General features: G+C 38.3%; 1 protein-coding gene across 1 annotated transcript in view; it reads right to left on the bottom strand.

Moving 5' to 3' along the window:
- TPO (thyroid peroxidase) overlaps positions 1–13,379 on the bottom strand; it is a 70,413-nt gene that overhangs the window by 24,508 nt on the left and 32,526 nt on the right. The window contains exons 7-9 of the mRNA XM_067294606.1: positions 9,564–10,079; positions 1,558–1,816; positions 888–1,058 (exon numbers count right to left, since the gene is read on the bottom strand). Coding sequence (XP_067150707.1) covers positions 888–1,058; positions 1,558–1,816; positions 9,564–10,079 — 946 coding nt within the window. The remainder of the gene's footprint in view (positions 1–887; positions 1,059–1,557; positions 1,817–9,563; positions 10,080–13,379) is intronic.

Below are 13,379 nucleotides of genomic sequence, written 5' to 3'. Positions count from 1 at the left end.
ACACCCTCTGACAATCAGTCCTACCTCTGTGGGCAGGGCATCGGGCTCAGAGCATAGAAGGGCAGCCAGGTTTGTGCCTTATTCTACGCAGGCAAGCGGAGTGAGCCTGATCGGGCAGGGGGTCAGGATGTGAGGGGAAAAGGCAAAGCAAGAGGCTCTGCCTGCCATGCTGAGCGCTGCTGGCTCTGCTCTCAGGAGCTGTGACACGCTTACCAAAGGTTTTTAGACAGGATTGGGAACCAGCTGCATGTTTTAACAGCTGATGCAGTCACACTGGACTAAGCTTCAGCATAGTCTTCCTCTAACCCTGCAAACCCCTGCCCTGATGGGCTAACTCTCTGTGACCGTTAGTTCAACCTTACCTGGGCTGACTGAAGTAAGAATAAAGAAATAGAATAAGAATAAGGAAAAACAGCGCACAGCCATGTAACCATTCAAAGTGAGGTATACATCTAACTAGTGCCAGCTACCACTCCTGGAGACATTTCACTACCTTCCACTACCAGCACGCTAATGAGATGGTGTCTAGGTGGACCTCTCCCACTGACAGTGAGCAGCTGCTCTGGGCAGAAACCCCCGCTCCTCTGGACCTGGCTCCAGCAAGAACAAGCCTATGGTAGGTACATTGGGCAGACACAGATCCACTCAGTAATATCTTCCTTCCAGATTCCAGGTTTAAGAGATAATTTTAATTTCAGATATTGGGGAATATCTTCTTGCCATCAAAGTCAGAAATATTAGCTTCTTACTTTTTAAAAGAGACTTAATATACTTTTCTGGTTATATTACCAAAATTATTATTTAAGAGCTTACATTTACATCCCAAATATAAGCAGTGATAGCTCAGCTATTAGTTGGAAGAAAATAATAAAAAAAAAGTAATAGACCTGGGAGTCCATGATCACGGCCGCGCTGTAAATTTAATGATGCTAAATCAAGTGAGCCGTTATTGGACAACACAAACAGTTTTTCTGTTAACTCTTCATTTAGCAGTTGATCTTGCACTTGTTGTTTTGCTGAATGTGCTAGAAGACCCCGTAGTAAAGGATCCAAACCTCCTTTAAACACAAAAATAATATAATCTTACAGCATATTTGAAAATAAATCATTCTAACTTTCTTAACAAATGAGAATGCAAGGACGTTTCTATGTTTTTAAATGTTGGCCCCACAGGCTTTTACATTTGAACACATGCAAAAGTTTGCTCCAGGTTGAAACAGATGTAAAAATGCTATGAAAAGGCTCCATCTGCTTCTTAAGATGTCAGAAAATTTACAAACTGACAATATATTTATCCATAAAAGAGAGATATTATTAATCTTTTACCTACCACACTGGTTTAATCTGGTGAGTGATCTGTTCCTAGCAAATAACATCTGTCTGATTCAGAGAACTAGTTAACAAAAATGAATTGTTCCAATTCATGTTAATTATCTGGAACCTGTTCGACAACCTACATCAGTGATGCAATTAAACAAATTTTCCTAGTTTAACATCAATAGCTTTGAAAAATACTTTAATACTCTGGGGAAAAAAAAAGTCTAAATAAAACCATACCTTCTTTAATGAGCCTCCAGGGACTAAAGAAAACTTCATGCAAATGAAGATTTGGGAGTTCTGGATCATCTAAATACTGTGCATTCGACCTCTTTACTATTGGTTGAATTGTTGCATGACCAAAACGAAAAGCAGCTGTTGAAAATATGTTAGAAACTGTGGGATTTATTGTGGGATCATAACCTCTGTAAAGGCCAATATACTGATTAAAAGCATCTGGACCAATGATTTTGGGAATGTAATCTCTTAAAGTAATAATCTGAAAGAAAAGAAAAAGAAACATTTATCATTCAATATTTTTGTGGAATAATAATGCTTCCCATGTGCAAAACGAGTTTTTTTTCCCTCATCTGTCTCCAAGCATATGGCATGACTAACAGCAGTGTTAGATGGTAAATAATATTGTTCTCCCCTTTGCAGTAAGGAGGTGAATGACTCAAGAGAATCAGTGGCAGGGCTCAGCACATACCATAATCAGGCTCCTGCAAGCCTCTGCTCTAAGCACTAGACTGAAGCATCGCGGGCAGAGATTACCAGTATCGCCACCTCCATTCCAAGGGGGTAATCCAGCTCATAGGAGCTCACAGGAGCTGCTCTGAGATTTAAAACCTGGATTGCAATGGCATAAACTATAATGCCCTTAAAAATGACAATGAAAGCATGACTTACTATAAAATCTTTCATGAATGGTTGTTGATATCAACAGATTCTGTTTTCAGTCACATATTTGTAAGACAAATCCTCTCTACTGAAAATTAAAAATGACCAGGCTTTAAAATACTGGTGCCCACAATCCCTTGGCAGACATTCTATGCAGAGCTCAAGCCAATTTATAGGCTCCTAAAAAACATACTTCAAATATGAAAAAGCTGATAAATACCTTCTATCAAATGCTTTTATAAAATAACAGTATTGCAGGAACAGATGAAAAAAGCATGTAAGTAATACTGAACAAAACAGAGTAAAATGATACAACATACTGAATAAAATGAAAGTACGTTATAGATTAAAGAATACATTGAACTTAATCAAGCAGAAAGGGAAGGATATGAAGCACAGTGAATGCAACAAAATACATTATAGATTCAGTATAATATGCAATGAAACATACAGAAAAATGTAATTTGAGCTTGATATAGTGCATATTGAAAACTTAGCTGGCATAAAATGACCTTATCAGAAACTTGTTTCTTTATTTTAGGCACAATGCAGAGACAAGCAAGCCCCTGCAGAATTCATTCACTTTTCTCAGAGGACAGAGGTAACAGAGTTATTCCAGGTTAGGTCATTCAGTGAACAAAATACTTGAAAGATATTGGTTAGAATTCCTTTTACAGCTCCTTTAATACAGCATACAAAGAAAATCTAATAATTGCTGGAAATTAATACTGACACTGTCATTTGAAAAGCTAACCTTTTGTTACATTCATAAAGGTTTTGGCAAGACAACAGTTCTTTCTAGTTTTAGATTTAGAGTTAGTTTTTATGGACAAGATATAGCACACTTGGATTACTACAAATGGCTGAAATATTGACTTTACAAGCCTGATTCTTCACAACTTGGGGTGGTTGTGACCTGGAAGCATCAATGAGGCAGCTGTACCCACAAATCCAGGAAAAAGAAAAGGGACAAAAGGAAAGAAGCACTTTATTCACCTCACCATGGCAAGATGGATACAGAGGAATAGCAAAGGCTTTACATAGGACTAGCTCAGCTCTGGACACAAACATGTGACTATCGCTTTTTTTGCTCATTGTAAATGAAATCCCAAGCTAAGCAGCTCATAAAGGCCAGTTCCCCTGAAAGAAAGGGCATTTCAGATTTTCTATTTACTCCAGAGGCAAGATCTTCATTTCTCACTCCTTGGGGGGTGGGGGTGGAATTTTTAAAAGAAATTTAAAAGGGCAATGGGCCAAAGGGAGTCTTATGCCTGCCTTGTGCTAGAAGATGCTTATGTTTGATTAAAGGAAGAAATTTTGTAGAAACTTCTGATGACTAAATGAAGTTGTATCAAGTAGAGGTGGTTTTTAGAAAATACTGACTGAGATAATAAAGGAGAAGATGCTACTGCCAAAAAGAATCTGGAACCTGATGTGGAACCACATCAGAAGTACATCACAATGCAACACCTAATTTTTGTGTAGAAGTGGTAAGACTTCTGAATTTACTTTGCCTGAATTTGCCTGTACAAAGTCAAGAAAGGTCGACTGCAAGAAGTTCTCATAACTGATACTTTTACATAAGTTTTAAAGAAGGTGTAAACAGCTGACAAACATCACAATTATTTCTGTTAAAATTCTTTTGCATTCATTCCCTGCTCTGAGATAATGATTTGAAAGTTTTATTTCCTTTCACATTTGGCATAATAAGCATAATATTTTGTTTCAGCACAGTGTTTCTTCAACATTGAGTTTCATCTGTGGAAGCAAAAGAATGTTCTTGTCTAAAAATGCTTCACGAAAATCAGAGGCAGAAAGTGGTAGTATTATATAGAAAAGAAATCCCAAGCTATTGCAATGAACTACACTACCATTTATCACTTCCTTTGAGTCTAATTTTGAGAAAGAAGTTAAATTTTGGGTGTTTGCAACAGGATGAGGAATTTCTGGAATGTAGAACATAGTGGGCCTGCAAGGTATTCTCACGTGTCTGTGACATTAATGGGATTAGTGGATATCCAAGCTCCTCTTAGGAGATATTTGGCACCTCATAGCATCAACTCCAAGCACCATAAGATCCTCATGAAGAAATTCATTTTAATCCATATTGTCAATATTTCTACTGTCTGAAGAGAATCACTGATTCAAAGGTACAACTTGGTAAAAAATGATAAAAATTGGACACTGTCCTTGAGATGCATGTCATATGGTCAGTATTTGAATTACTTTAATAGTATGTATGACTAGATAATAAAAGAGGAATCAAGAGTATTTAAATATGCTAATTCAGTCAGTCATATCAGAGAAAACAAAATTCTAATTTCCTATCAAATCGGCCAATCACCGGCTAAGTACCCAGACAAAATCTGAGTGATACCAAAACTGTCAGAAAAGGCTTCCTACACATTTTATAGCATAGCCTGAATCATATGTGCACTGTGTATAGAAAGATAACTGAACCTTGACCTGCAAAAATACCAACAGGCAAGGTTAAACAGGTCATTTGTGCGAGAGGCAGTACCCTTCCCATTCAGCAGGTAGAAATACAGCAGGGCTCTCTCTGCGGGCACCTTGGCCGGGTTTGTCTCCAGAGTGGGACGCAACCCGCAGTCAGCCATGCATTAATAAATCTGAAATAGGTTACATAATTTCAGATTATTTCTGTGAGTTTTTCTGTTCTTGTTAAAACTTATTCCAAATTAAGTTATATGTATATGGTGTTAAAGATACAGAAATACATATTTCTTCCTCATCAGGCTCAGCAGACTACTTCCTCCTCAGGACTTTCCACATTAGCTTTGAATGGGGCAGAATGGGATAGAAAAATAAGATAAAAATAAGGGCGGAAAAGAGAATGTAAAAATACATGAACTATCACGAGAATAAGCAATTCCAAAAGTGCAGCTTGCCTTGGCCATTGGCCAGGGATAACTTAACTGCAAAGGAGTAGTATGTCATTGAATTATGGATGAGCCAATTAAATGAATCACCTGCATTTGAGAAAGAATGCAGAAATAATAGAAACCACCAAACATAGCAATGATGTTTAATACATTAAAGTGTTATGCATAGTTGGTTTGAAGTTCTCAGTGTACTCTATGAATATTAAAGGATTACAGATGATATCGAAGTTTGAAATACTTTCATAAAGACCGATCGCATAATAGCTCAAATTTTAATAAATAATGAGCACATTATTATACTTCAGTTTATAGCCCAGTCAATAACTCTTAACTTTTATAATTTTGTAGAGTTTAAGCTCTGAGAAGGGTTATTTAGTCCTCCAATTTCACAAACAAGTTTTATCCAAATTAGCAATGCTAAACCAAATAATTTTAGTTAGGTTAAAGGATGTTGGCCTTGCAAGAGACTCAACTGCAGCCAACACCTAAGACACTGGCCTTTGTGAGGGAGGGATAGAAGGTGCTCAGAGAGCACAAGCAGATGTAGAAGTAAATGAGAAAACTATATACATCCTAAAAATTGAGTGCAGTTGTCAGCTATAGGTGGGATCAACTGTCAGTAATGGTGTTATATCAGTGATGATTCTCTGAGCAGATACCATGATAAACCAAAGAGCATTTGATTCAGATTGATCTGCAGAACTGCTTCACTCTCTGACTTGTGCCACCTCATTTGGCTTTCGCAGTCTAAATGACAAATCAGAGCAAATAGGCTCTGCAAGTAACAGTACAAGTGTATGCAATTGCGTCCTGCAAGACTATGTATATATAAGATAGCAATGTTAAGGATAGTAGCAGTTTCATAGTGAGATTTTTTTTTCCTATTTTGCCTACATTTTTTAAATTTGTTTAAAGGAAAACAAATTTAAACTATTTTATTTCAGAGAGCTTAAAAGGAGGCGTCCTGACTCTCCTCATTCTGTTTTCTCAGGTCAAAACAGGCATAACTAAAACAAGGGATCAGTTTCATTTCAGTTAGTAAATAACAATGAAAACATTTCTTTTTGCATAAAACACTGGGTGAATCGGGACATGTATTTTTACTACAGCATACTGCAATGCTAATACTTCTATAGTTAAGCATGTGTGGTACACATAAAACACAGAGAGAATTAACCACTGTTGTGGTGTAGATAAACTATTACCTATCAGTGAAATATGCCCACAATTGTACAATTGCTGTAATGCCTACAACACCCCCAAAATCAGTTTTGTCCAGGGTATCAACAGACACTTATGTGTTTGGTAACTTTGTCAAGTTTTTATTATCAGACGCTTGTCACCAGAGCTATTTATACTACCAAAAAAGCATCTAGGAGGAAAAGTATCATCTAGAGAGGTATTTTTTCAGTTTCCTTTTTCTAGAAAGAAGGAAAGGCTTTTTGTTCAATTCTCTATAATTACACACCCACATGCAAAAATTGCACTTGAAAGCATTCATTCCAAAAAGAATTTTAGAAATGTATAGTGACTGAAACAAAATTTTTGAGTGGAAATCTAAAGTAACTTCGACTAGAGCTGTCATTAGTGTACTGGTTATCATACCACACTAATAGAGATACTCCAATTATATCTCTTGAATGAATGTTTCTGAACTAGCTAGATATAATTCAAATACATTTCTAATGAGCCACAGGCAAATTTCATTAGTGTGTGATACCGGTAGAGATAATGAGTCACCCAGATTCAGGCAGAGTATTGCACAAAGTATTTTCTCTCAGGTCACGATGTTACTGGACAGAAATCAGAAATATTTGAAAGCACAGAGGCCTACTTTTGGATTTGCTCTTTTCTTCTAACAAGTGCTAACAGCCATTCTGACCTGTCAACGCGATTATTTTAAAGCAAACAGCCCATTTACAGCAGAGGAGCTGACATGGTTAAAGTAAAGAAAAGAGAAAAAAAATTAAAGCCAAACATTTTAAAAGGACTGACTAAATAGAATTAAATGAAGTGTGTTACTTTTCTCTAAGTGCAAATAACAACATGTAAGAGAATGCAGGTGGTTTCTTAAAGGATATGTTCTGCATATTCTCCTGACTAAAAACTGTATTGGAAGAAAGGAAAAGAATTTTATCATAATAGTGAAATCTTCCTTCCCCACCCCAATTTTTCTTCCAAAAGAGCCTCCATTTGGTACCAAAAAAATCTGTTTCTAAGAATCAGAGAACATGTGAAAGTTCTCTATTCTCCAGTGTATCCTGATTCTGATATTGCTCACCTCGTATTATGGATTATGACAGGTAGACTCACTATGGTTATGTGAGCAAAGGCAATCTCAGCAAGCACCAAGCTCCTGGGGAGGACTGGAGGAGCAAGGTGAAGCGCAGGAGCCCTGGCAACCTACTCAGCGAAAAGGGACCGCCACTGGGGCCACCACAGAGAGCATGGACTGACCCCGGGCCTGGGTATGAAACCCACCAGGATGAGCCAACGAAAGAAACTCTGCCCCGAATGCCATGCAGACTAAAGGGGTGATTGCCGGCAGGGGTGTAGGGCTCATGATGGGACGCAGGGAGAAGAGCACCTGGGGGCTGTGCAGAACCTTGTATGGGATGTTTTAAGGGGATTTTGGAAATGTGTGAAACCTGATAGGAAATTAGGGAAAGGACTAAAAGGGGGGAAAGGGAAAGCCTGAGATGGACTGGGGAGGAACAAGCATGGGGAAACAGAAGGGAAAGGGGATGAAAGGTTTACACTGACACTACTCAGTATGCTCCTCTGACTGAGCCCTGTGCTCGGTGACAGCAGTTCATGCTGTATCCTTCTGAAACCCTATTGCTAACGACCTGCTGTGTGGGCGCGTGGCCGATTCTGAGTGTGTATGTGGTCACTGGTGGATTTCAAGCCAGGTTAGCTGATGAGCAGGGTAAGAAAGCTGAGGACCAGCAAAGAGACCGGGACCTGGAGCTGCAACAAAGAGAGCAGGACCCAGAGCCACAGGGGCTGGTGGGTGCCGGCAGCGGGAGGGGACGGGGATCTGCTCCTGGAGAGCCCCACGGGGTGGGTGTGCATATCCCACTAGCAAGCTTGGATCCTGATCTGAGAGGAAAACAGGGCCGGGCCGCCCGCGCGGCTTGTGGCTGTGTGAGTGCCGTGTGTGTTTGTGGGTGCCAGTAAAGGCACGGCTCTCGCAACGTGCTGATCCATGCAGCTGGCTCTGCGCATGCACGCGCACATGCTAATTGGGAATAAGTGCTCAGCCTTGTACTGGCTGGACCTGAGGAGAGGGAGCCGCATCACCCTCCCATCTATCAGGCTAGCGCTGGAGGAGTCCCCCTGGACCCTGCTGCTCCCAGAGCCGACTGCCTCCAACACTACGAGCAAGCAGAACACAGTGCTGGCAAAATGCTAAACAAATATTTTTGGGGATCAAATTCAGAATGCAGAGTGAGTTGGTTGCATAATCAGTGCTTACTGGACCTTTGTAGCTTGATAAATGTTTAAATTGAGATTTTTAACTTTCTCAGAATTCATCATCATACTTTAATAAATAAAAAAATCAGTGTGCTGCGTTAATTCTAAGATATGTTTGATTTAAAATACCACAGAGAACTAAAATTCTAAGAAGAATGACTATACTCTTTTTTACTACAAACTATACAAGAAGAATCTCATTGAATGTTTTCATTCTGGTTCAGTTATGATAGGGATAATCTGGATCACATGAAGGTCTAGGAACAGAAGCTGTCCACACTGAATATATGAACTTTAACTGTGAAGAAAAAAGAAGTTAGAGTTTGCATAACTATTTTTGGGGAAAAAATAGGAAAATACTGAGTAGAAATAGATTTTCCTGTTCACTGGTTTAATAATAACATTCGTATGGACTTTCTTTTCTCCTTTATTTTTTCCATATTGATTTCTCCCTCTCATGTATTGAGAGTAGCCTCTGGAGTTTATGCATTAACGTGGCATTGAGAATTCCACAGACATTTTTACACAGGAAGTTATTTGTTTATATAATACCTAAGAGAAAATAAACATCTTGAGCACTATGTAAATGCAGAGATGTTACTTTTTACTTGTTTCCTTTACCAAAAATGCTACAAAGAACTGCATCTGAAAAGGTCTCTTTAGACTTCAGTAGCCTGGATAGACATGGGAGAAGTCTGAAGAAAGATGAAGCAGAATAGAAATTGCTATAAAGATCAGAGCACTGAGATCTGGGATCTGAACAAACTATGGACAGGGAAGCTGCGTTCATGAAACTGGAGAACAAAATGGGCTCTTAACATGCCAAATTTATAGGTCAGAAATAGATGGCAAAGAAAAGATAACATGATCTCCAAAACCACTCACAGAAACATATTTGAAGTATTGTAAATGGTTCTGTTCTAAGATATTCACTACAAAATATTGATAAGCAAATACACAGCCAACCTGATGTAGAGCCCCGACAATTTTCCGTGCTTCTTGGTACACGGTCTCAGGGCTCCAGTGTCTGTTCATGGTTTTCAGGGCTTGGGCCAGGCGGTTGTGCTCTCTCAGCCACAAGGTGTGCATAGCTGCCAGGGAGGTGACCTCGCTCGATCGGCTGTCCCCAGCCAGAAAGCATTCAATCCTCTCACCTTCACTCGCATTAGAGTCTTGTGCACAGGGGGACGGGATCAGGTCTACAAAAGGCAGATATTCCCGACTGTTATCATAATATTTCAGGTTTACTCTAAGAAGGCCTTCTCTGCTTGTTAAATTCCTTAGCTTGTTTTCAGCAGCAGGCGTACTGCCATAGACAGTAGAAGCATCAAGAAAAGAGGTTAAGCCATTAATCTGTTGTCTTGGATTTAATGCTGATAGATTTCCAAAGACAATTCCATGGTCACCAGTGCCACATGCAGGAGATGAACGGTAAAAGGGCATGCAATCCATCCCGTTGGATAATGTATCATTCATGGTTACCTGTGGAATAAAAACAGATATCTTCTGAGGTGAAGGTAGCATAGCTGTGGATGTTAAGACTTGTTTAAATATTTCCATCCTCTGCTTCAGTTCGAGTTGCTCAGATCTCAACTACTATACTGACATTTTGTAAACTTGCAGAAATTTTTTTCTTTCTCCCTGAGGTTGAAGTAAAAAGAAGATTTAACCATATTTAAGCAAAGACAGAAGTAAAAAAAAAGCAAAACAAAACCCTAACTCTGTCATAAAAGTGAGTTAGTATAAGGCCTTTTGTATATTTCTATATGTGAATTAACCTAGCTTCACAATTAAAATTCATCATGGAATGTATCACAGCGAAGACATGCGAACATCTGGTCAAATTATGTTCTCCTGAATACCAAGTGAAGCAGCAGGTTTACATGCATATATAAAAATATAATGAAGAGTTTGTCTGTTTGCAGCAGCACTTTGTAAAATCTTTGTTTCAATACACAAATTTATCCCAGTTTCCTAAGGTAAAAAGGACATATGTAATTATTCACTCTGTCTGCTTTCTGACAGTCCCTCACCAATATTCCCCCCCACAATTTTACAGGGACAGCTGTCTTGCAAGTATCAAATGCTGACAATCTTTATAAAATAACAAAGGCTGCCTCAAGTTATCCTCAAATGAAAGATGGAAAGTCCTTTATCAGTTTGGTCCGCACACGACCAAGAGACTGAAGCCAAATGGTCATCAGCATTTGTGTGATGGCCTGCTAGTCAGCATGGATACAGGCTGAACCAGCCCGTAGGTTAGTCAGCTATCCCAAATAGAGGTAAAGGGTGTGGGACACTTGTGAGAGTGTTATGGAAAGGGATCTTGCATATAGGTAACAGTGTTAGGGGAGAACACAATCCAAACCAGAAAGCTAGAAATTTTGCCACAAGACTGAAAATACTATGTGAATAACTTAAGAGGTGTGGGGAGGTGAGCAGAGATATTGGAGGGGGAGAGAAAGTACAGTGGGAGGAAGGTTTTGTTCACATTGTAGGATATCCAAGAGGAAAGCTCAGATCAGCAAGACTATTTCAAAGAAAGGAGTTCATCACTAAACAGTCAGGTTTTGAAATGATTAAAACCTATCTGCATTCTCTAATGCTGATTTGACTTCATGAACTCTGTCTTTCTGAAAACCTTACTATTTCTAAATTCTAACAATACATCATTGTGTACCCACAATGAGACATAAAAATGTGTCCCTTCAAAGAGTTTAAAAAAGATTAACTTGAATTAAAAATGTTATAAAAATCATGTAGTCTGAGTTTCAGGGAATATAAATCTGGGGTTTTCTTATCCACTGATCAACATGAAATAGGTACAGTAACACTTACTAAAGCTGCTGAAATATCTCAGAAAAAAAATCCTCAAACATTTGACTAAGAGAATATGAATCTGTTTTGTACAGACACCTGATCTAATCCTTTTTCTTTGCATTTTGTCTGCTTGCTCTTCATTTTTGAAAATTCTTTGGCAGAAGTGACTGAATACTGCAGATGTTATATAAAATGATACAATTTCTTCTTCATACTTTTAACAGTTTAGCCTGTGAAGATAGAACAGTCATCAAACTGGGGTTAAAAAGACCAAGACAATTTAGGAATGGAATTCAAGAGCTTCATTTAATAACATCACTACTCCCTACATTATACCAAATAATATTTTCTTACTACTGAGAATGCATGGTAGTAGGGATTGGTACCAAGAAATCATTTAGGTTAAGAAAGGGTCTCATTTATTTTTCAAGTGTTGCTTGGTAAAGAAATTCTACAAATTTTTCTTCATTAGCTAGGCTTGAACAAATTTTGAAGGAAATACGTAGTTTATTTTGCTTTTTATTACTTTCACGTGTTGCTGAAATTAGTAATTTCTCTGCCTTGGGTTTTCTGTTCAGTGTTTCTCTTCATTATTAAGTCTCTTGCTGTAACTGTGGCTTCTTCCTCCCTTCAGCTGCTAATGTAAACAAAAAGCTCTTCTGTCATGAAGAATACAGTTTCTTCTGAACCTGGCAGACACAGAGTGTTGTGTTTGTTGGGTGCCTCCTGCTTCCAGTTATCAGGAAAGCCTGATGTTCTGGTATCACTGAGAAAAAATGTATATGCTGACTTTAAACTGTTAAACAAAGAAGCCCCAGAACAAAACATATCAACAGTGTATGAAGTTCATGGTGAACAATTTTTGGTTAACTGCCTCTGCAATTTTAATTCAAATCATCTTGTGCCCCAGTGGAGAAAAACAGCAATAATGAACATTAAGGTACTGGTGGAACAGCATATTGTAGTCCTTTCCCTTTTCATGGGATAAGCAGCATGCAGCCAGCAGCCGAATGTGCAAATGAGAGGTTTGTTATGTTATTATTCGGATGACATCAAAAATAACTTGAGAAGAAAAGACTTTTTTCTGCTCAAATGGGTATAGAACCACATTTTTCTCCAAAACTAATAAAGAATATTCATATCAATTTTTTCTTCACCTTGTATAATTTGAGAAGAAAAAAAAAACACAGCAAAAACCTCTTTGTCTATAATAGCTTTCCTGGTAGAGCTGCACATTGATTTAAACTGTTATTATATAGGCACAGTGGAACCTGCTTACGGGGGAATTCTTTTGATGTGTAGCAAAATGAAAAGCACTAATTGTTTTAGTGCTCGACAATGTCTAAACTGTTATTTCAGTTAAGAAAAGCCTTTGTTATTGTGAATTTGTTCTGTGGGAAATGGTCTCCTTGTAAAAAAATTATGACTACAGCCTTAAAAAATTAGTTGACGGTTTATGAAAGTTTGCCAGCAAGGAAAACAAAAATCTGTATTTGTGCACATGAAATTCAGAGAAGAGTCAATGGCTCCATCTGACAGTGAGTTGCTACCTCTGAAATACAGCAGAAAAAGGAGGGCATTCACTTCGGTAGTTGTTGAACACACACATTCTGATCCATCTGTAGCTTAGACAGTAACCTGTCATATTACATGCCATCTTTTGCAAATCACTTCACTTTTCTGTGCCTCTGTTTCTTTACCACCTTTTTGTATCTGAACTATTTTGACTGAAAGCTTTTCAGAATTGTATCTTACGATGGGTTTGTGCCTATCTTAATGTCAGCAATGTAATTAATAGTGAATAAAGACAGTAGCTCTCCCATGGAAGTCTTTCTAATGCTGTGTTATGTCTCAGCCCTAACCTGAAATAATCATCTGAGGAATGACAAACTATCTCAGCATCCCAGTTCTATGTCAGGCTGCTGTAAAAAAAGTACAAACTAAAGGTAGTGGGTTTTTTTC

This window comes from Apteryx mantelli, chromosome 3, assembly GCF_036417845.1.
Source record: "Apteryx mantelli isolate bAptMan1 chromosome 3, bAptMan1.hap1, whole genome shotgun sequence".
In the NCBI taxonomy this organism is placed as follows: domain Eukaryota; kingdom Metazoa; phylum Chordata; class Aves; order Apterygiformes; family Apterygidae; genus Apteryx; species Apteryx mantelli.
The sequence above is the reverse complement of the archived record's forward strand: the minus strand, read 5'-3'. Positions and strand labels throughout refer to the sequence as shown.